This window comes from Cebidichthys violaceus, unplaced genomic scaffold (genome assembly GCF_023349555.1).
Source record: "Cebidichthys violaceus isolate CVI_PGR_0920_01 unplaced genomic scaffold, fCebVio1.0.p SCAF_28, whole genome shotgun sequence".
NCBI classification, from domain to species: domain Eukaryota; kingdom Metazoa; phylum Chordata; class Actinopteri; order Perciformes; family Stichaeidae; genus Cebidichthys; species Cebidichthys violaceus.
Window position 1 is genome coordinate 3,764,013 of NW_027176461.1, and position 24,344 is coordinate 3,788,356.

General features: G+C 44.3%; 1 protein-coding gene across 4 annotated transcripts in view; it reads left to right on the forward strand.

The window, feature by feature from the left end:
• The window catches only part of arhgef10 (Rho guanine nucleotide exchange factor (GEF) 10), a 41,132-nt gene that overhangs the window by 14,266 nt on the left and 2,522 nt on the right, over nt 1-24,344 (forward strand). For 3 of the 4 annotated variants that reach the window (XM_068721623.1, XM_068721622.1, XM_068721624.1), the window contains 19 exons: nt 535-651; nt 1,175-1,286; nt 1,477-1,589; nt 1,688-1,765; nt 1,847-2,026; nt 2,667-2,783; nt 3,119-3,211; nt 3,628-3,798; nt 4,478-4,623; nt 5,212-5,396; nt 8,389-8,504; nt 9,541-9,668; nt 11,014-11,114; nt 11,293-11,414; nt 11,632-11,718; nt 12,580-12,806; nt 13,272-13,429; nt 16,920-17,062; nt 19,059-19,233. In XM_068721623.1, the coding sequence (XP_068577724.1) occupies nt 535-651; nt 1,175-1,286; nt 1,477-1,589; nt 1,688-1,765; nt 1,847-2,026; nt 2,667-2,783; nt 3,119-3,211; nt 3,628-3,798; nt 4,478-4,623; nt 5,212-5,396; nt 8,389-8,504; nt 9,541-9,668; nt 11,014-11,114; nt 11,293-11,414; nt 11,632-11,718; nt 12,580-12,806; nt 13,272-13,429; nt 16,920-17,062; nt 19,059-19,233 (2,569 nt within the window). The remainder of the gene's footprint in view (nt 1-534; nt 652-1,174; nt 1,287-1,476; nt 1,590-1,687; nt 1,766-1,846; nt 2,027-2,666; nt 2,784-3,118; nt 3,212-3,627; nt 3,799-4,477; nt 4,624-5,211; nt 5,397-8,388; nt 8,505-9,540; nt 9,669-11,013; nt 11,115-11,292; nt 11,415-11,631; nt 11,719-12,579; nt 12,807-13,271; nt 13,430-16,919; nt 17,063-19,058; nt 19,234-24,344) is intronic. The other variant, XM_068721625.1, reaches the window with a different exon arrangement.

A 24,344-nucleotide genomic window follows, 5' to 3' on the forward strand; every position in this document is an offset into this window, starting at 1 on the left:
TCTGTAATGTTTTGGATTATGGTTTTGAGAATTCAGCTTCACTTTTGTTTTCAGTGAACCGTCAGATATTAATGATTGCTTCAGACAAAAGAAATCATTTCGTACATTTTATGTGTTGAGTTGATACATAATTATTTACATATGAATGCAACTATTGTTGAATTTGTCAAAATGAAGGCAAGATTGTGAACAAATTTTAAATAAAAAACAAATGTTGTTGTGGTTATAGACAATTTTTCAGAAACTGTTGTATTTTAGTTGATTCAGATTAATGTATAACTTAATTTCCCAATATGTAAAAAAAAAAAAGCCCATGGACATCAGATCAAGGGAAGGAATGCTCTTTGGAAAAGTACATTTCTTCCCCTGATTCATAGTTTAAATGATTTAAGCAAAATTATGTTTTATGGAAGAAGCTATTATCAGCAGTCCAGCAACACGTATATCAAGATTAAAGTGAAGTTTGCTGGTAGATCTAAGGTGCAAGGTCATTCCAAAACCATAACCAGTAACGCCTGCTTTGCTTTTGTTTAGCTCTCTCAAGATCTGACACGCTTGAAAGAACACTATGAGAAAAAGATGAAAGATCTTATGGCAAACACAGTGGGAACGGTAGAGCTGCAGCAGTTAAAACAGAAACACGAGCAGAAGGTAAACTACCGGAGGCTCACCTCGCCTGCCTGTGCTAGACAGTAGTCCCAAACCCTTAACTCTCACTCTGGGCGTCTGTCACTGACTCGGTACCCTCATCCTGCTCTGATGTGAATGACTTGTGGTGGTGGTGGTGGTGCTGGTGGTGCTGCTGATGGGTTTGCATTCCATTCATTTGCCTCCCTGTCTGTTGCAGTCACATGTCTTGTTATATGTTTGTGCATTGGATGTTGTGAAGCAATTGAGTTTTAATATTATATTGCATATTGCCGATCAGCCATCCTGTATTTGTAGTCTATGTTCCTTTCAGCTGATGTCCCACTTACTGTGTCGTTCTCTGGTCAACTTTGCTCTCCTGTTGTCCTGTATTACGTGATCTGCCGTTTTATCTTCATCCCTACTCTAACACTGCTCCCGTCCCGCTTAGCTGAGTTCAGTAGCGTTTTAGCCACAGGTGTAGACAAATATATAATGTTGTGTTACTTTTGCGATGTAGATAATAGTGTATTTTGTCCCATCAAAGATGCAAAAGCTGGTGAAGGCAGCTAAGGAAGGGACCAAAGATGGACTTGAGAAAACCAAAGCTGCAGTGAAGAAGGGACGCTCTTTCATCAAAACCAAGTCATTCTGTCATGGTATGTAGTTTGCCCTATTAAACAGCAAATCCCTTCAGCTTTTTGTTTGTTACATCAGTGTTAATGTAAAAAAAGTTCAGCATTTTAGCAAAACGGCAACATTTTTCTCTCTCTTCAGCATAAAGGCTTGTTTTGTTTATTTGCTGTCATGTATTCACGGTGCTTTACCTGCTCTCTCTTAATCTTTCAGAGAGGAAGTCGGCCTTTTTTGAGGAGGAGGAGTCTGAACTCTTCATTGAGGTGGACTGTTTCAATGTTGAGCCCGTGCTGTGTCCAGCACCAGCGGGTCTTTCACAGCAACAGGTAATAAATGCGCCTTTCAACGTCTATCCCAAGTTCTGTAACTCTTCGCCGTTTTTTAAGAAAACCATGCCGAATGGGTTGGTGTGTTTCCTCCACAGCTGGTGAGAAGATGTATATTGGGATCTATATTGGAGAGTGAGAAGAACTATCTTGACGCACTGAAAAGGATACTAGAGGTAAGCAAAGTGCGCCCGCGGTGATTGCCAAATCCACTTTGAAATGTTTGTTATCACAGTTCACATTGTCTGCTTTATCAGCAATACGAGAAGCCCCTGTCCCAGCTGGAGCCGAGGCTGCTGAGCGACAGGAAGCTGAAGATGACCTTCTATCGCGTGCGTGAGATCCTGCAGTGCCACTTCCTGTTCCAGATCGCCCTGGCAAGCCGCGTTGCTGAGTGGGACAGCCTGGAGATGATCGGGGATGTCTTTGTTGCATCGGTAAGCTGGGGCTGTAAAGAAGTTTATCAAGATATTCAACGTAAATAGTCTACATTAGCTGTGGTACCCTCAGTTTGATATTCACGGCATTTGTGATTACATGCAGCGCAGCCGCACTCTCCTCTTTCTTACCGTCTGAAGACTCATGCTCTCATGCAGATGCAGAGATTGAAGTCTGTTCTATTATAGCATGTAGTCCACCTTCTTCATGCTGAGCGAATCAGAGGCAGGGAGCCTCAAAACGAAAGGCCTCATTTCCCACAGTCCCTGCTCACAACATCACTTCCTGGTTTTTGTATGAAAATCGACTCCTGGCATGACAGCAGAGGAGCAGTGAGACCCTTCTGAAGTCTGCTCACTACCCTCTGTCACATATGCACACACACACACACACACACACACACACACACACACACACACACACACACACACACACACACAGGCCCGAATTTAATAATTGGACGGGTTTATTACAGCCTTGAGAGCCACAGATACCGCTTTTCTTTTTTTTCTCAGAGCATTTGATTTATTGATTGCCTTCGAGATGTAATGACAATTTCAACAAATACAAAATAAATGTTTTTGAAGATGATACCAACCCTAGCTTTAATGTGTTGAAAACATCTGTGTTCCTCAACAGTTCTCAAAGTCCATGGTGCTGGATGCCTACAGTGAGTATGTGAACAACTTCAGCACTGCGATGGCAGTGGTGAGGAAGACGTGCGCCTCCAAACCTGGCTTCCTGGAATTCCTCAAGGTTTGAGAAAAACTGTTGAAACGGTGTCATGAATACATGTTATCTTTTGGATTTTTTTGTTACATGATTTTTACATTCTGCATTTCAAAAGAAAGCATCTACTGCTTTAACCATTCATGAAGTGAAATTGTTGCTGTTGTGCTAAAGACCGTTAATTACATTAAATACATAACATAACAGATAAATGCTAAATAATTCTACGTAAAAGTACATGGATTAGCCTGATAAATACAACTCAGTACCCTGCTGGCGTGCTTTTAAGTCCTAATGCGTCCTCTTAAAATCTTGAGACTGGTTTCTCACTTCACTGCAGTAACCCGTCTTCTCACCTACAGCATCGCCAGGAGACCAACAGCGACCGGATGACTTTGTACGGCCTGATGATGAAACCTATCCAGAGATTCCCACAGTTCATTCTGCTCCTTCAGGTTTGATGAATTCTTATGACACAGTAATCTCTCTGACTGCGGTATGCAGAAGACAGTGTGGTATGTCCACTGACCAGCAGAGGGAGTGCCGTACACGTAAATCAAGGCGCTCTGTTTTTCAAAAGTTCTTACCTACCAGAGAAATGGTCTCGGGGGAAATAATTTCCTCAGATCTCTTTTAATCTTGCCTTGGCATATTGACTTTTCCTGTGCCTCTTGCAGAAAACCTATAAAAAAAGCATCAGTCATGAGGATGTGTGCTATACAGATATAGAAAAATGGATGAGAAGACAGAGAGAGCATGCTTTCAAATGCTGTTGGACACAATTATGCAGATGAATGGATAGTTGTGCTGGTTAACAAACACTGGGAGAGTGGTCCTCCTGATGACTAAAGTGTGACTTCTCTGTCATCAGGACATGCTGAAGAACACGCCAGTGGGTCACGCAGACCGCCTGCCCCTGCAGATGGCCCTGGCCGAACTGGAGACACTGGCGGAGAAGCTCAACGAAAAGAAGAGGGAAGCCGACCAGCGCTGCGAGATCCGCCACATCGCAAAGGCCATGAACGAACGCTACCTCAACAAGGTCCGCCCACTGCTCTGTGTGTGTGTGTGTGTGTGTGTGTGTGTGTGTGTGTGGTTTGAATCATCGTACAGTACGATGCTGTAGCACAAGAGGTTCTTGCGCGTGCTTTTTCTTTGGTGAGATTGGTTCGAGTTGATGATTTACTCATTGCTCCGTCAGTACACACATTTTGGCTGATGATGTTTCGAGTCTTTGAGCATATGCTGTGGCATTTCTCTCCGTCCCAGTGTGGGCGGCCATCCGGCACTTGAGCTTCACATTCATTTATTTTTTCAAGTATTCTCTTGAGCATATTTTTTTTTAGAGCGTGGCTTCGCACATATGCGCACAATACCAGCTCTCCCCAAGGTGTAATTATTTGTCTCTCTGCAGCCACCCACTCTGACATCTGTGTAGAAACATGTGTTTACAGGATACCCTACATACATGAGGCAGAGGAGTTTTGTCCCTCTTGGCCTTTAATTGTCGAGAGTCTCTGTTGATAGCCACATATTACATGCTTTCATCCAAAGTGGATGGTTTCACAGGCGAGAATGATGGGGAAACATGGGGGAAGGAGAAGCGATATGACATGTGACAAAGGTACTTGGAGTAAAAAAACAATACACAGGCTGAAATGCGTCTACTTTTCTTCACCGAGCTTGTTCACGTCGTAACATTTGTCATCCCTCTCCCTCAGCTTCTGAGTAACGGTAGCCGCTACCTGATCCGCTCGGACGACATGGTGGAGACGGTCTACAATGAGCGCGGTGAGATCATCAAAACCAAGGAGAGACGCCTCTTCCTGCTCAATGACGTTCTCATGTGTGCCACGCCCAACATCCGGTGAGAGTGCCCGCAACCCAGACACACCCGTTCTTTAATCTGTCCCCTAATTTGCACCTTGTCCTGTCCTTGAGCGCAATATCCTGTAATCTCTTCACTATTTTACAAATTTAGAAACTAATTGTTGTGCGTGTATTTTTGTTGTGGTCTTGTTTGTATAGTTCACTGAAGGGAATGCGTTTAACGTAAGTAAGATTTCCCGACGGTAAAAATCTTAAAGAGAGCTAAATTAAAATGAAACTCTGAAGTGTAGAGAAGGATGGTAAGCACACGTATGAAGCTGGTGACCTCGGGTGACTTTTGACCACACTGGATCTGGAGGTTTGGACCCATATGTTCCTCACTGTGGCTTGCTTCTCAGCCAAGAGTGATGGAGAGCCCCCGTTCTGCGGCTTTTCAGCTTCTGTAATTGTAACATGATGGTCACCACATACTGCCTCTTGGAAACATGCACTGCCGTCTGATTCTCTTTTCCTACCTTCACCTTCTTCTTGCACTCGTATTTCTTTTCCACAAACAAAGCGTTAAGGACAATGCGAACAAGAGCCACTTTGTCACGTGACCTTCATCTCTTTCGGCTCTGCCCAGGTGTCAGGATGGCAGTGGGAGCGTCGGCGGCAATGCCCCGCTCGACCAGAAGTTCCTTCTAAAGTGGAGCGTGCCTCTGAGCTTCGTGGAAGTGCTGGAGTTCGGATCCAGCGAGGACATGGCCGACAACAGCCACTACCCAACGTCCCATTCGGGGGAGAAGGTGGTCATCAACGCTAAGCCAAGTATGAACCACACTGTCACAGCTTTTAATTAGTATAGCTCATATTAGCTATGCTATATGTAGCTGTCAATATTGCTTGCAGCATTGCAAGGACTATAGTAGTCACAGTGATTTGATTGTTGTTGTTATAACACATTCACATCTCTGTAATGGGGTCAGGCCATCCAGCCCCGTATTTTTTTCCTTCTGCAATCCTCTGGTCTGCTGGCTTCCAAGTGCAATGATTTCAGTCTTTCCACTGGGCTCTCCCCCCTGTCGCAGACAGCTGCTCAGCCACTCTAAAAAAAAAACACACACACACACACACACAAGAGGCATGACGAAAGTGTATATTTTTGTGGTCAGAGCGCTGCAGTTTTTATTCCAGGACGTAGGTTTCTTTTTGTGTTTTGTGCCGCGGTGAGCGCTTTGATGCCGCGTTATCCCCGGTCTGTCAAAGGTCTGTATGCATTCAAGCTGAGGTCGGAGGCTCAGTCTGTCGGTTGCCAATGCTAGTGGGCTGGAATCACTACCGCTGAAAAACACACTGCACTCAAGAGCTCACTCTCTCCATCTCCCTCGAATCTAACATCCGCAATACAGTTACGTAATGTTCAGTCGTTTGCAGCCAGGTGTCGTATTAGTTGACAGTAACTTGCTGACCATCACTCCGTTCTGATTTGGCTATTCCCCAACCAACTTGTGTCTTTGGGGGATGTTTGTGTGCATACAAATGTGTGCATTGTCCAGGAACTTTCAACGAGTGGAAACGAATTGTTTCTCGGCCGACCGTGTGCAGCCAAAAGCAGCGCCGTCACGATGAAAAGGTTCTCCAGCACATGATGTCACCTCTTTTCATGTCCTTCTGCTTAGTTCAACTCTTCCTCTCTACGCTGCATAGCATTCAGTCCTCCAGGCACAGCCCCTTCATGTCACGTTACGTCGTCCTGCTGCTCACCGTCAGTATTGTAATTTGTAGATATGTTGTTTGTTTTTTGGGAAGTGTGTAATTGCTGGGATGACTGCCATGTTTCCTATGATGCTGCGCCGCCAGGCTTGATTTGTTTGAGAAACTCCTGGCATTTGGCGCTCTCACAAAGAGCCGTCAGGAAGTTGGACCCGGGTTGAAAGGAGTTACACAGTGGCAGTTCTGTCTGTGGGTTGCAGTTGCGTCTTATCGTTTGTACTGTTAAATACAGAAAATATACAGCAAAATGAGGGAGCACAGACCACCGTCACACACTGATCACAGATATTCAAAATTCAAACTATATGCCCGTTTTGATTTAAACTCAGATAATGCAACCACTTTCCTGCTTTTAAACAATGCCAACAGATTAAGAGGAGTCTTAAGATTGTGCTCCATCATGTGACACTGATACATACGCTGTTGGAGTTGCACTTGATCCATGCGTGATATAGAGAAGACCCGAGAGGTTTATTCAGCGTTTCTGCCCTGACCTGAATTCAACCCTCCGAGTCGTCTTGCTGAGACAGATGAGCCATGAAAATCACATACAGCTCCATTAGAGAAGGCACAAAACTGCACCACACACTCCAACAATACATTTATCATGTCGTCTTATTCATGGGTTGAGTAAATATATATGTGACCTGTAGTTGTATTGAAAGGTGGCTATGATTTGAGCCAGTGCTTGAAATACAAAAAGAGGTCATTGACCATGAAAACATTAAAGAAATCCAAAACCCATTCATGCACTACTGTCGGCCTCCTGCGTACAAACTCAGAGGGAGACATTTTTGAGTAATTCTCCCAGAGACCACCTACAAATGTGGATTTTGGCGAACAGGGGTAAAGTGTCTCCTGAATGGCCAGTCAGCGAGACCTTCAGAAGAGGACTGGACTGGGTTGCCATGGAGTTTGGAGCACCAGGCGGGCTGTGACTATTGTAGGAGAAGAGGAGGAGGAGGAGGAGGAGGAGGAGGAGGAGGAGGAGGAGGAGGAGGAGGAGGAGGAGAAGGAAAGGGGGAAGAGAAAGTAGAATGGCTGCAGCAAACAAAGTCTTTTTGGTGCCAAAGACTGATGCCGTTTAACCGCTTGGTCACCGATACGCGCATAAAACATGGTTCATGTGGTTTGCAGTTAGGTTTTAATTGGAAAGAGCCCTGTACTTGTTAATTCAGCCGTTTTGATTGAATGACATGGCCAACTGACAGGCATTCCCCCCCGTTTGCTCTGTACGAACTATTCCTCATTATCTTTATGATGGTGTGTGTGTGTGTGTGTGTGTGTGTGTGTGTGTGTGTGTGTGTGTGTGTGTGTGTGTGTGTGTGTGTGTGTGTGTGTGTGTTTGAGAGAGAGAAAAACGCAAAGGCCTGCCAGACCTTTGATGAGTTATGTGGTTGTGTTCAGAGCAGCGCTACACAAAGCCAGCCGTTGTTTCCTTTTGATACAGAACAGCAGCACGGTAACGGTCGCATCACAGCACATAGCATCACGAGGTTTGATATTTTGCGCAAAATACGACGAGAGGCAAAACAACCTAACAAGCGTACCTGTTGCAGCATTCATACACAAAGTGCACAAAGTAAAGAACAGAGAGGATGATACTTGCTGACCTCTGAACGCTCAACAAGCGAGCACACTGGTGAGAATCACTGCAGAGCCGTGGGAAACTGACTGATTAGCCTTTATTGATCTTCGTCTTTGTTGGTCCAGTTTGAACCGCTTCTCTCATCGAACTGGTCTCACTCGTTGCTGCTTGTGTATCAGACGTTCTACAAGGTCTCAGCCCTTTTTCACTGCTTGTGTGTTTATTCTCTCCGGTAAATATATGAGTCACGGCTATCTGTGAGTTGAAAATGAGACTATAAAGCACCTTTTCATAATATGAGCTGATTAAAGCTTTGTGACGAAAACACTTGATTTTTGAACAGTCGGCATAGCTTCACGTCCAATGCAAGTTATTCAAAGTGTAGAAGTTAGGAATTACCGAAAACAAAAATTAAGCCGTTTTTTAAAAATGTTTTTGCTCTTGTGTGTTTCTCTGTAGACAAGCTGTACATGGGCCCCGGTCAGTTGTACCAAGATCTGCAGAACCTAATCCATGACCTCAGCCTGGTCAACCAGATCTCCAGCATGATCAGCAGCCTCAAAGGCAACTACCAGGTACTGTGTTTTCTTTTTAATAAAAGTGCATATAAAAATAAAATGTCATCATAACCGTTGCTTTATCGTGTCCGAAAGGGAATTGATATTTAAAAGATCAAGTAAAAATGTCATAAATGTAATTTGTTATAAATAATTAAGTACTATTTTTGTGTTACTTTGACTAAGTGTTGGAACAGTTTCACTGTCTCTTAATATTTTTGGAAGCTTGCCAAAAGTTGACATAGACAAATGTTCCTCCCATGTACCTCAGGACTTTTAAAATCACATTCATCGTGTTTCCCCTCAGATGTCCATAAGGGCTGGGCTGTTATGAAGCCATATAATGTTTAAACCGTGGAATGTGCCAGAGTAGGCAATCTGTCTCTGGGAGACGAGGAGTCTCTTAAGTCTTGATTTGCACCATTTAAGTCATATCATGTGGCCACACACACACACACACACACACACACACACACACACACACACACACACACAAGTCTGTCTGTGCTCTTAGGGTGGAGGTTTAGTTTGCAGAGCACAGTGTGTGTGTGTGTGTGTGTGTGTGTGTGTGTGTGTGTGTGTGTGTGAGGCTGTGTTTGTGCTGTGCCGGTAGGTCTGTCAGAAGCAGAGTGGGAGGCAGAGTAACAGAGAGGCTCTCAGAGAGAGACATGTGTCCCAGGGATGGAGGGAGGGAGGGAGAGGTTGATGGGAAAGGAAAGAAAGAAGCCAGGCTGAGGTGTTTGAGCTGTACACTGCTCGGCTTCTTCCTCGACGCTAAATGAACTAACCTAAATGATACTGACAGTCTTGTAATAATACATATACTGATAGGTTCTTCACAGCTTTTTCTGTTTGTGTCATAAATGAATGTAATGTGTTTAAAAAAAGTGTTTTACTGATGTTTAAATGCTCTGAAGTACAATAGTTTCATTCCTATTCCCATTGATGTGCACAGTCAATTACACCCCCCCCTCCTTAATTCCATGACTCTCCTTCTCTTTCCCTCTATTTTTCTTATAATTTCTTTCTATCCCTCTGATATCCCTGTGTACAGAATGTGAACCCCACAGTGGCCCAGGACTGGGTATCAGGTCTCCAGAGGCTGATACTGAAGAAGGAGGAGGAGATCAGGGCAGCTGACCGGTGTAGGATCCAGCTCCAGCTGCCTGGCAAACATGACAAGTTCGTGTTACACACACACACACACACACACACACACACACACACACACACACACACACACACACACACACACACACACACACACACACACACACACACGTGTCTTGTTTATCCTGGGTTTGTCTTTATCCCCTTTTATCATATCTTCTCCTTCCGTCCTTCCCTTGTGCCTATAGCTTTAGGAGAGAGTATCCATATTTGGATATTTGGATAAACAAGTTTCTCCACCAGCTCTAATCCCAGCCATGAATCTCAGGGGAGGAAATGTGCATCAGTGTTTGCAACCAAAGGCTACCCAGTGCTGCAGCTGTTGCTTAACTCAAAGGCACATGTCACATATTTACACACTGTTATTGTCGGCACGTGGTCCCCCACAGGTGCATATAGTTTTGGCTTTTTCGCACGCTCTCTCTCTCTCTCTCTCTCTCTCTCTCTCTCTCTCTCTCTCTCTCTCTCTCTCTCTCTCTCTCTCTCTCTCTCTCTCTCTCTGGAACCAGTACTATCTTTTGCCTTTCTCTCACTCTCTCTCACTCCATCCCTCATCCCTGCTGCTCTTAGCGGGTGAGATTATCCACGGGTATGTTTGGAAACACAGCTGTGCTTCTGTCATTCCTCCCCTGATCCCTCAATCGCAAAGCACACAAAACACTTCCTTCTCACAATCAGCCAATGACAGGAGTCACACACACACACACACACACACACACAGACACACACACACACACACACACACACATATGATGCCTACATGAGCTGCTGATAGAAACGATAATTGACATTGACTTCTATCGCTTTTTTGTCACAGTCTGTCTAGTCACTCAGTGTTGAATGGACACTCTTGTGCGCCCTCAGCTTGGATTCAAGCCAGACAGAGATCTGTTCATTTGAACATATTGGGTATTTTACCCCAAAAGATGCTGAGCTCACACACTGGACTGCTGTGTAAAGAAGAATATTCAAACATAAGTACCTTTTTTAAAGCTCTATGTGAAGACGTTTATGTAGTAAATATTAATTTAGTAAACTGGCATGATGTAGAAGCCACAAACATATTGTGAGGATTTTTTTTTGTTTGTAATTAATAGAAAGGTAAAAAAAAAGTGTTGTGAATTCAGTCGGTGTGTCACCGTTGTGCTGAGTCATCACATAGAGCTTTTAAAACAAACAAAAAAGAATATGTAAAGTAAATGGAGGAGGAGAAGGAGAGAAAGTGGAGGCACTAAAAAAAACAAACATCTCCTGAAATGCATTGATCATATATTTGTGATATAAGCGTGTTTGCGGTTGGAGTTTTCTCCTCACGTTCTAATCACTAGTGTTTTTCTTTTGTCCTCTCTATTGGAAGGTCGGGTAAACCAACGTACTTCAGCGCAGTGTTCAACACTCTCAGCCCAGCCATCAAACAGTCATGGATCAGTAACTTGCAGATGGCCAAGCTGGCTCTAGGTACAGTACACTGTCTCAGCTGCTCAGTTGCCTTTTATCATTTCAATTGTGTATGCGTGCATTTATAAAATGTGACAACAATGTGTACCCTGGAGTCTTTTTATTCTGGGGAAAACATTTACTGCATACTGTACACATTATTGAATCAAGTGCTGTTTGTGGTTGTGGTTGACATCAGAGGAGGACAACCTGCAGGGCTGGTTCTTCGCAGAAGAAGATGGGAATCAGATCAAAAAGCAGAAACACCCTCTCTTGCTTCGACAGATGCCCGTGGTCATGTCAAAACTCCAAGAGTTCAAGGTGAGACCTTTTTCCTTTCCTGTAACGGTCTTAAAAGAAGGTTGCTGGTTAGCTCAGTTAATGGGAGTGTGGTGCTGGTAATGCCAGGGTTGTGGGTTCCATCTCCGTACTGGCCAATGCTCACCTTATAGCATTGTTGTTATTTACCCTGTGGATTCCCACTCATCCGACCATGTTTCTGTTTCATCCTCTCGTATTTCTTTCCGTCCTGTGACAGGTGGAATGTGCCGTTCATAATCCAGAGCCCCACATCAACACAGAGAGCACAGCAGATACTCCCGTCGTGGGCCATGGCTGTGTCTGGGTGAGGCGTTTCTTCTACTCCGCTCATGGAAAAAAAAAAAAAAAAAAAAAAGCAAGGTGTTCGCTTACATTTCAACAATTGCACAAAATGAGAGCAGCTACTTACAAATATCTGGGTTTCCTCCACCCAGAGGAAGAACACACTCGTGAGCCCTTCAACCCTGAAATCTAAGTTTTAGACGAGAGGATTTAGTTAAGTGTGTTGAGGGGCTTTAACAACTGTATCTTGGCAAATGGTCTCGCAGTCCTCTCATTTTCGACAGCTTAGATGATTTAAGCCCGACCACTTTTCTGTCAGTGAGTCTGACTTTTAGTTTTGGCAGAAAGCTGTATTTCACTAAAAAAATGTGTTGCTTTAGTGTTGGATGTACAGATGGTAAGTTTTTTTGATATTCAATTAAAATGTTCTAATGTCCCCCAGAGAGAAAAAATCTGGGATTGCAAATGATTGATTCAGTGCTTAAGTTTTTCTGAAAATAAGCAATGACTGTCATAACCGTGGTAATCACTGCTAATGCAGTGTTTCAGTCCGTCGGGGAAAACCTCGGGTCTGTTAAAGATATAAACATCCCTCTGGCTTGTTATTTCAATGGTGAGGTAATATATAAACTGTTAGATTTTGGTTGTTTTCAACATGATTTAATGTCATAGATAAGTATCAGTCTTGCCTTTTTGAATTGGCAAGTTATGGCATGAATTGTATGCATACTTTTAGGAGTACTTCAGTCGAATGCTTATTTGTTAAGCGCTGTCTGCTTTTGTTTTACTTATACTGCGCTTTCCTGTGTAACTCTTGAAGATTATTTATTTATTATTAATGAAAGTATCCCTAAAACAAAAAGGTGCCTCTATCTGTGTTCAGGTTGCAAGTTGCACCAACCAGATGGGCCAGATATCCATCGTGGCCATGCAGAGCTCCAGCCCGAAGGTGACCGAGTGTTTCAATGTGGAGTCCCGTATCCTCTGCATGGCCTACGTCCCCGCGGAGCAACCTCAGGAGAATGGCGAGCAGATTCCCGACAACGACCATGTCTCCGCGGCAAAGGCCACTGACTCTCCCAGCGTCTGTCTGGGCATGGAGGAGGGCAGGTACAGCGCACAGAGTGCTTTCAATGCTGTGTCTGCATTCCTTTTAATATCTTTTAATTTCTACAAGTTACAATAAACGTATTTCTGTGAAACTTTTAAAGTCATCTGTACCCGCACCATGCCCACTGTTACTTTTTAATAAAAGGCAGAGTTTTAATTCTGCATCCATAAATGATAAATGTCAGGTTTTAATTATGCATGCATTAATAGTGAATGTCAGCATCAGAGAACAAGGGGCGTCTTTCGAGCCTTTTCATTTAGCACCGTAGTTAATCAGTAGAGAGGGATCCAACATAGTGGCCGATATATTTATGATACTTGTCCTCTGACTTCAGTGGCCCATAGTGCAATGTAGCGTTCAAAAGTAGCATTGCTGTGTCTATGTACTGCAATGCAACATGCAGACAGCCGTGCGTATCAACGGCGTGTTGAGTTTGATCTGATTTCGTCTCCTGTCCTGTTCAGCATCATTGTGTATAAGAGCAGCCAACGGTCCAAGAAGGTCCGTCTGCAGCATTTCTTCACCCCAGACAAGTCCACCGTCACCAGCCTGGTCTACAAGAAGCACTGTCTGTACGTCGGCCTGGTCAGCGGCTCTGTGGCGGTCTACTCCAGATCACAAGGTGTGTGTGTGTGTGTGTGTCTCTTGTCAATGTGCGCGCCTCCTCCGCTATAGTGTCTGAGTTCTTCCTCTGCAATGTTTGTTGATACTCTTAAACAGCCATAATTAGGGCAATTCACGAGGTAAATTACTGGTTTTGTGTGAAACAGAAATGCATTCATCGAGTTAATTAGATTTGGTTTTAAAAACTGTGTAGGTTGACAGTGTTTACATCAATATTTAGTCTGCACCAGCCCTGAGTTTTTGTAACCTTAACAATTGGCCATGAATAAGAGCCCTGTTGGCAACTTTGTTGTTCGATTCAACCGCTTCTAACACACTTCTGCTGAACTAATCTACCGAAATGCAACCAAGCACCATATCTGTTTACTGTTTCCAAACACAGGCAGAACATTTCGTGTGCTTGTTATGCAAAATTGACGCATCTAAATATTTGGAAGCACTAAATATAAAGGGGTTACTCTGGGGAGATCAGAGGTGCTGTTTTTGCGGTCCGTCGCTCTGACTGCTATTTTACTGTCTCTGAGCCGTTAGTGCGCCAGTCGGGAGCTCGCCGTGGAGCTCGAGGTCAGGGGTCGCCTCTGTTGAGGTTCCGTTCCCGTTTGCTCGGTTGTCTGGGAGAAGCCAATCTGTTCTCGGTGACCTATTTAACGTCTTCCGTCCCAGACGAGTGCAGACGCATTAGAGGAGAGGATCTGAGCTTCACTCTTCCCACAGTCTTTCACATTCTGCGTGTTGTTCCGCCTCTTATTGGCTCTCATAGCGGCGCAAACAGAGGGCCTCCTCTCTCTGTCTCTGCGTCTCATTTTCTCTGTCTGCTTTTTCCTCTGGGGTCACCATGTGGGTTAAGATAAGTAGACATTTCAGAACAGACTTCCTTGTCAAATGTCGGTATCCCTATCCTCCTGTGATGCCACCATTGCTAGAGGCATGTTTTGCTAACCTCAGTCACACGTATTCTTTCCTCTCCATGCGCTCATATGTCTCAAATTGAATCTCCAAAGGAAGAACTTTTAAGTGCCCTTCCTCCTCCTTCCACAACCTGTGTTGTTCTGTTAAGTCGGTCTGTTAGGCATCGTGTGCGCTAAAGAGAGAGAGATGGAAAGAACATGGATGATGGCCTGAGGACAGAAACACAGGTGGAAAACTATTCTCACTCATTCCACAGTTGAGCGACAGTTTGCCTGGAAGAAACATACCGGATGTATGCAACCGTTCAGGAATGTTCAGTGTTACTCATTTCTCCTTGTTTTGATGCCCGTGTCGCCCCACCTTCATTCTCACACACCAATTACGAGACACTTGCACAGAGTATGCCAGTGTTGGCTGTTTCAGTAGCCGCTTTTCATTATTCGTCACCACTGGTGAGTCGAATGAGTTCCAACACGAAGAGCCTGGCCCTAGATCATCCCGTTCTTCCCTTCCAGAGCTCTGTCACTTCAACATGATGCTTTATGCCAAAATGATGAGTCATCCCCGCATAGTTTTGGTGGGGAAACCGTCCCTCCGCTGTAACGCTGCTCAAGCACTTCATCACGGTGAAAGGCTCTGCCTGTACCCCGTTAGCATCTAAAGTAGACTCTTTACATCGCAGAGAAGAAGGCAAGCAGAAACGAGGAAACTGATCAGCTGTTGTTCCTTTTGATGGTAAACTGTTCGAAGGCAACCCTCGCAGTGAACAGTGACGAGACATCAACAAACGACCGAACAGATCGGGAGATGTTGCTTTGTCTTTTTAAAGCCATCAGGGTCTCAGTCTCGGCGCGTCTGAAGCTGGCCGCTCGGCCTCATTCTGCCATGCTGGCTATTTTCCATTTGTGACTGACTGTGTGAGAGACGGAGAGAGAAGGAGGCGATGATTCGGCAAAGGTCAGACGTCATAGCCGGACAGTCGGAACATAAACTCCGTCCCGCTTTATTCTGCCGCCGGCAGTGCTTATTCATGTCGAGGGCCATGGTGCGTAACGGCTTGTTTGTTGCAGCGATGTCACAATATGAAAGATGATTGGCTTATTTAATCAACGCTCACTGTCTGGCTGCTTGTTTGGGCACACACACACACACACACACACACACACACACACACACACACACACACACACACACACACACACACACGCACACACACACTGTGATGAGTAGTTTATTCCAGCTGACACTGACTTGAAGGAATGCCACAGTTTAAGAAGTGAGGGATGTGGGCAGGCTTACGTAAGACTGCAAGTTGGCACTCCTTTCATTTTTCTCCACTGTTCCTTTCCTTTTTTCGTCCGTTTTCTTTTTTTTTCTCTCTCTCTCTCTCTCATGGACGTCTACCTACACAGTATGATTGTTACAATAATATACACGGGGCACTGCTGGAATGCTAATCCCACCTAGCCCCTTCAGTGGGAGATTGCCCTCACTTCCCCAGTCATTACTGTACCTCTGAAAGAAACGTCTCTCCCTGCGTGGCACCTCTGCCTTCAATAGCCGCCTTTGTGCCTTCTCTTAACAGCACTTTTTGGTGAGGCCTCATTCACTTCCTGGCCTAGATTAGCTCAGGGAATGTGGTATCTGGAGGAAATGAAGTCTGCGTTCACACAGGGCAAAGCAAAAGTACATGTCAGGGAAAAAAAAGAGGCCATTTTAATGCCACTGATGCACAATCCCATATATGTGTGTGTGAGATTAGGGCTCGTGATATAGAATAAATCAAGTAATATTCTTTACCAAATACCTTGATATCGATATACGATGATATTGTAGGATTGACTATTGGTGCTTTTACAAAATATTTTAACAATGACATTTTTGAAAAATAATCATCATCAATGTGGATGTGATTATAAGTGTATAAAGGCAAATTCTAAGTTGATATCTAGTCTCTTATCACAATATCGGAATGATATCAATTTATTTCCAAGCCCGATCCAGTCCGCCGCTCCTACATCGGCCCCTTATCGGATGACGACATTGATTGAAGTCCGAGCCAGTGAATGTAACGGTTGAAGAAATGTAATGTGTTGCTATTTATCAAGGCACTGCATGGGGTTGTTTCATCGCAGCAGAGCTGACACTGTGGGTGCCCAGGCACATGTAGAACCGAGTGTGTGGGAGGTGTGAGTGGGATAGAGCTCGGCTCTGACTAATGCCTCGCAGCCCATCTATATTCACAGTGAAGGCTGTGAAAACCATCAATGGCCACTCCACCAGCATTAGCGGAGCCATAAATGCGCATGACCTTTTCAGGCGACGCTTATAAAGACGGAGTGACTGTTATTGTGTCTTCCATTTGAAGTGTAAACCGTTCTTCTTTAACTATTACATGAATAATTGCTTGAGGGTTACTTTGCAAAAGAGAATACAATAACACTAATAGCAGAGATGCACAGTACTGATCCCTTCTGAATATATATGTGTTTGCATTTTGTTCATAGGGCATTTTGTGAAATGCAGATTGTCTATTTGTTAGAGTGCTGAGGTGACGGTATTGTGTTTTGTTGTTTCAGATGGTTTGTGGAGCTGCGAAAAGCCTAAGGTGCTGAAACTGGGGGTCCTCCCGGTCAAGGCCATGCTGGCGGTGGAGGAGCACCTCTGGGCTTCAACAGGTGGACAGGTCTTCATCATCAGCGCCCACACACACTGTGTGGAGGTACGTATCCCTCGCTTGAGGCTACTATTGCACACCATGTCTACATCATAAACAGAGCGCTTTAGCAGATGTGTGCGTGGTGTAAATAATCCTCGTATATCTGTTTGAGGAACATTAGAGAGATTTACGAGTGTAAACTGCAGTTACTAAAAGTATAAAGAATCACAATTAGATGAAGGTGCCTCATTTCCCTTCCTGGGATTTTTTAATTCCATAGCCTGGAATATGGATGGCGGTGTGTGTGTGTGTGTGTGTGTGTGTGTGTGTGTGTGTGTGTGTGTGTGTGCGTGTGCGTGTGCGTGTGCGTGTGCGTGTTCTGTCCTGGTTTAGGGAACGGAAGCACCTGCCCTGGGTCCGGGAATAGTACCGTTCCTGTGACATGCACTCACTAATAATCCGTTTAGCCTCATTAAGCTCATTATGTTGGACCACCTGCCTGTCTCACTCTCTTCTCACTGAGGACTCACAGTTACACCAGAGTGGTGACTGTGAGTTAAACAGGAGAGAGACGGAGAGGAAGAAATGGTGAGATGGACACAGAGAAATTAGACTTAAATTTGAAAAGGTATGTAATAAATAATCAAATGTAGTTCAAATATAAGTGACAATGGTTTAAAATGTGTGCTAAACAAACATTTCAGGCTCCTTCGTTAACACTGTACTGTACTGACACACTTGTGAACGGGCTCTCCTTTGCCAAATATAACTCCACCTACATGTGAAGCAATGTGTGGTGAGATTATGTAACCAGTGGGGATGGAAAAAGCCCAGTTTATTGGTCTCCATGCCCAGAGAATTCAAAATTACACTCTGCACATATTTTGAAGTTATTCTTGTCCACACCAATGACAGAAAGGCCAAATCAAGAGTTAAAGAAAAATGATTTGTGAGGTTGATTTAATTTAAAGCTACTACAAGGAACTTTCATTTTGTGTTGATTTTGGCGGTCCCTGTGGACAAAGGCGGTAGTGTTTCAAAGCGTCTTTAGAAAGCCTCACATTGTACTGCAGCAGGGTCTCACAGTCGCCCCCGTACGGTCCTGGTTTTCCTGTGTGCCCAGAAATATGACCAGAATTCTGAGCTGAAGGAGTTTCTGGCGACCCTGCATGATACCGTCTGATTTCGTGTGGAATCCAGTCCAATGACTTAGAATTAAGCATTAAGAATAGCTATATAGAAATAGCCATTCGCCTTGCTAATGGTTGGGCATTTGGCCCCCAAAAAAACATTGTTGCTTTAATGTAGAAATGTGACTCTTTTGATACCATTCGGATGGTAAAGCACAATCACAGGGTCCCAGACACTGATGATACATGTGCTGCTGTAGTCTAAACCGTCTGGGACAGACTCTCTGTGGGTCGATTGCTTAGTTTCTCTAGTTTGTAGTCACACAGCAAACACAAGAAACCCTGCAGCCGCTGTGGTGTTTAGCCTGGGTTTAAAATGTCAATAACGACGGTATACAGTGCTGTTTTTTTTGGGGGGGGGCCTCAGTGTTCTCTCATGGGCAGACTGTCAAACAGACAGCAACCTCATACACAATATGAGAACCACAGAGTCCGGACAACAACCCAGATTAAGGAAGATTCACGATTTCCTGCTCGAGTCTCCGACAACTTAACTCGTTGAAGGAGCCGCCGAACACATATTCACAGGGAAAGTTTGCAGGTTCTATAGCTAATTAGATGGTAATCAGATATATATAATACAGAGTAAACGTACCTTTCAGTTTTTCTGGTAGGATTTAATTTTGTTTTGCTGTTCTCAAAGGTCTCATGTTAACTCATACTTGCTAACTTGTTTTTTTCTGTTTTAGTCCGACCACCACTGGTCCTTAGAAGTCTTAGATTTCACTTGAGATATTTTTAATACACTCACTCTTCATTACGGTTATGTTACTGCGGTGATAGACATCCTCCCTCCGGCTGGATTTATTACTAATGTGCAGTAGGTGACGCCTAAGGCTTTGTCACTCTGCCCTGTCCCCCTCATCCAGAGGCAGCTGGAGGCCCACCAGGAAGAGGGCATGGTGGTGTCCCACATGGTGGTGGCTGGTGTGGGAATCTGGATCGCCTTCAGCTCAGGTTCCACTCTGCGCCTTTTCCACACCGAGACCCTGGAGCACCTGCAGGACATTAACATTGCCACACCTGTCCACAATGCACTACCTGGTAAGACATGCGTCACTTCACCTATCCAAGGTCAACCATGCTGACATTTGAAAATAATTTTAGTAACGCCCCGAGTTTATAGTTCAAATAGTCAGCATCAAAGACAGAATGCAGTCAGCCCACATGGCTTTGTTTTTACTGTTTTTCTTTTCTCCGCGTCCCCATTCCCCAGCATTTTATTTTTGTTCGACAAATACAATCTGGTTGGGATCTTCTCGTTCCGTCTCCAAAGTAAGTCCTGGAGGTTTACGACGTGAAAGGAAAAGCATTAAACACAAACATCCTGACCCACCAGACGGTTTGTTACACAGAACCATTTGAGAAGCCGTCATTGGAAACCATTTAGAAAAGGGTGACACTTTTTAAAAAAAAAGAAGAAATGCTTGTCAGGTGATTGGATGAACCTTCTGTCAATCAAACTCTCACCAAAGCCAGTGGAGAGGGAGCAAAAGTATCTGTTCCATCGAGAAAAGCCTCTTTGCTGTTCTTTGAGTGACAAAAATACTCTCCAGTTCTGATGTAACTGATGCCGTTTGCAGCATCTACACTAACCTCTTCAGGAGCCGCCATTGTTGTTTTGAACGAACAGTCGCCTCTCCGCTCCGTAGCTCGCCAGTAGCTCCTCACGGGACGCCGGTTGCTCCAAGTGCATTACTTGAAGCCTGACGAGATGGATTTCCGTGTGATATGTGATCCCGTGATTTCCATGTTACCACATCGCAAGAATCCAGCTGCCATGCAAGCGAAACAAAAATCAGCTGCCTGTTTAAACTGCTAATACTTTTCTTGTAGGTGGTTCAAAACAAGACATGTACTTTTTTTATGGTTTATTCCAGTAGCTAATATGAGAACAAACTGTAGTATAGTATTCAGAGCCCTGTGGTTTAAGATTCAGTCATGATGATTCTGTGGTCGTACCACATTTACCACTTCAACAACCCCCCCTCTCGTTTATCTCCGCCTGCACTTGAGTGTCACTCAGTAATGTGATCTGTAAGCCCGACTGAGACCGAAACTTTTTAGAGAGTGTCAAACTGTCTGAAGAAGAACAGCAGAGCCTAGTTGATCTTCTCGTCAAATGTACTTATTCAGATGCAGCCCAGCGTTTGTGGATCGCTACGCAGGTCCGACCGCCGCGTGGCTTCAAAGTGCCGCCCGTGGCTGTCATTAGCTGACATCAGTGTGTAGGCGCTCACCCAGACACCTCTTGTTATGGCAGGTTTGTCATGCACTCGTCCTCCTTTAGTCTAAACAGTGAATCAGGAACCTCTCATTTTGTCTCTATTCCTGAGTTGCACAAAGGAAACTTTTTGACCTCGTCGAGTCACTTTTAGGAAACCTTTGTGTGCTCTGGAAGGCGCTGTCAAAAAGGGAAACTCCAGCCCAGACTTGAACACTTGTAAAAACAAATCATGAGACATCGTTTTGATAAACGGCCAAACAAAGACAACATGAATCATGACATCACATTGAAATATAGGGCTTATTTGCGGCTGAGCTACTAGTTCAGCGTAAAATAACATTTCTCAGCTGTCTGAAACATTGACGGTACCAAAGATCAAGAGCTTGTTTTGGAACTCGATATTATGCGAATACATCCATCACCTTAAAAAAGTAGAAATAGAATTAGTAACGTCAGTCGATCAGAATGTTGTTCTGGCAAAAAAAAAATATGAACTGTAATGGCAATTAACACCAAAGCGACCTTGATTAAAAATAAATCAGAATGTAAGACTATCTGAAGGTTTCATTTGACGAGTGACAGCAGTAATCTAGATGAGAACAGTGGTTTGTTCCTGCTTTTGAAAAGCAGTTTACTTGCATCATTCCGCTGTAAAGGTTCACCTTTGACCCCTGACTGTGCTCTCCAGATGTAAACCTGTCATCACCTGGTAGTAATATCTGCCCAACTGCGTCTGAGGCGAGACAAACAAGCCGTATTTCACTATTTGATACAAGAGGAGGCGTAATTGTGGAGGGCAAACATTTGTTTTAGAAGCTCTGAAAAATGGAGAAGTTGGAAGTCATCATACATGTAACGTACAGTGTACTGCTGTTCAGAACTCTTGAACGCGCGCTTTAGCACGGACATTAGTTGTGCTGCTATGGCGATTGTTGCCATCACAGTAGACGGTATTGTATTTGGTGTGCGGCAGTCGGTTGTGATTGTGCAACAGTTTCCTGCCATGTGTGTTTAAGTCAAACGTCAAACCAAATGACTGTTACTGTGACGAGCGTCCCGGGCTGAAGTCGTCGGGGCGGCCTTGCTGCTGCTCTGGATCTTGTAAGCTGCTGTGTTACATCAGCTTGACCCAAAAACACACAGCCCCCCCCCCCCCCCCCCCCCCCCCCCCCCAAAAAAAAAAGGATGATTGTAGTTTCTTCTTCTGTCGGTAGAAAGTCAGGATTACTGCAGACCAATCGCTGCTGCTTTCAGTCTCGTTTTCCGGCATGCTTAGAAATGCAGACAGCTGTGGTTTGGCCTGATGTTGTCTTGAAGTTTTATATGGATTGTTGGATTGGCTTCCTCTTTACAGTGTATTGTGCAGGGTTTCACTTTTACTGAAATGAGGTTTTCATCTGCGTTTTGGTTTCTGATGATTCAATCTGCATGCGTCTTGTGGTGTGCAGTCAATGACTAGCCCACAGTTGTTCTGTGCAATTCATTGCAAGTGTTGTTATTAACCCAGCTCTGCTCTAGTTAAGTCTTCAGAGCGACTTCTCTATTATTTGCCGCAAGGTAGTAATAACATTCAGAGAGGCAACCGAAGCATTTAGCGCGGTGACAAAAGAGAATGTCTGGAGGTTGTGTAACATCTGCCGAAGCAGGTTCGCTCTTTTCATCAGACACTTCAAGCAGCATTTATAAATCAGCAGCAGAGTGTCAGATCTCGTGTAATTGGCTTTTGGGGAGATGGTTTTAAATACCACTTGCAGCTATGAAGACAGAATCCAATGATGTCGAGGCTTAAATACAGACCGCATGAAAGAGCCATCCGCTCACCGCTTTTTGTATCCATGGCTACAAGTTGTTCCAAGTAGCACAAAGGTTCACAGTACTGCTGCGCCGTCTGCATTGCGCCTGTATTGGCAACAGCAGAAATACTACATTTACAAACCCCGAGTTTCCTTAAGGAAATCCCTAATTCCATGTGAAACATGTAATGACCAGCCGTTTGGAGTGTCCGCACTGACTTGATATTGTGGGAGAATCTCACTCTGATACCCGGTGTTTAGAGAAACAAGTGGAAGGGCCTCCTTGTCCAACAGATGTGAATGATAAAAGCAGTCTGGTTTGGGACCTCACTGCTAATAGGATCCATGCAACCGCAGAGGAAGGCTGGTTCCGGGACAGACGACCACACTCGAAAGCTTTCATCCTCTGGGCGTCGCCATTAAGAGCTCACTTCCTTCTGATAACGGTATTTTGTTCGTGAAGCTGTTGCATGAATTCCACCTGCATGCCGCTCTTTTCCGTGGTCTTCTGAGATCTGTGCTTTTCCAGAATACTCCACAGTTTTATCAAAGCTGGCTGCTGCTGCTGCTGCTGTGGAACAGACAGAAAAAAATTGCTGTTTCTGCACAAACTCTGATGTAATTGGAACTGCCATCCAAACTGTTCGGACAGGAGGGACTGCCTGCAATCGATGTGTTGGAGTCGGTGGGATGGAGCGTTCATATGCAATTCTGTGCTCCCATTAATGTGCATTTACTGAGGCGAAAGCTAAAGATATTATCAGCTTTTCGGAAAATGACAAGATTTGGCATGCATACTCTGATTTCCGATCTCCTCTTGTCCAGGAAGTACACACATTGTTAAGAAGGTGTATTGTATTACAATACCTAACGCAATCTTGACACACAATACACAATCGGGCTCACAAATGGAGACGTGGGGCGTTGTCTTCAGCGTGAATGCCTCTATAAATGGTTCAGTGTTGAATGCAGGAGATGCTCTAGGTGGAGTAATCCTTCTCATGTTCATGCATGTTGGAGCAATTCTGCTAACTCCCTACATTCAACAGACACTGAGCTAAATACGCTGTAATAGCAGTCATTTCCAATGTAATCCATAGCTGGTGGTTGTTAAAGAATCGTGTGCAGCTCATGTTTTAGACTAATTTAGTTTAGTTTAAGTTAGACATGTTATTAGAGCTCCCTGTTGGAGTATGGGTTTATTTTATTGAACCTCTGTGATACCCACTGAATCTCAAAGGAAAGTGGGACAAGGTTCCACATCAGGACGAGTGCAAAAGCTGTAAAATAGTCCTGAAATATTCATAAAGTGCTTGTCTTTGAGAAGAAAAAAGTTAGGAGAATCGTAATGCAAATGAAGTTCAAATTTAGTAAAAGAGAGACTATCTTTTTAAAAAAAGAAAAAAAGAAGAAGCTCCTAATAAGCACTTCAAAAGGCAGCGGTTCTCCATCAAAGCAGACTGCACCATGATGGTGTCTCAGAGGAAGGTGGCTAGCTGGCAGGCTGCTGCTAGTCCGCCTTTGTCTGTTGCTCTGTGACCTAAATAGGCAGCCATGCATGGCTTAATGGGAAACAAACATCGGGGGGGGGGGGGGGGGGGGTAAATAACACCTCCAGCTCTTCTTTGTTTGTACACCACCAATGTTGCACATGTCCCAACACGGATAAGACACTTTTTTTTTTTTTATGAGATCTCTCTTAGAGATTCGAGGAGTGAGGAGACAGGAGAGGACTGGATGACGATGATGATGCAATGTGAAGAAGCTCCGGTTCAAACTCGTCTTCATTTGATTTTCTCCTCGGAGATGTTTCAGATTGACATGAATATTAAGTTAAGATTCCTCATGATCAGTGAGGTGTACGCTGCGTGACGATTTTAAGATGTGTGTGAAGTTAACTTCACCGACTAAAAGCTTTTGGTGCTTCCCTTTTTTTGGGTCGATTGGTCAATCCAACGCTTTGGTCCAGACTGAAAAATCTCAACAGCTGTTTGATAGATTTCTATAAGATTGTACACAGACGTTCATGGTCCCCAGAGGATGAAGCCTCCTGACTTCATCCTCTGGGGACCATGGCATTTAGTGATGTCTTCTATGATGACCCTCTGATCCCCTAAATAGGCAATGTTAGCATG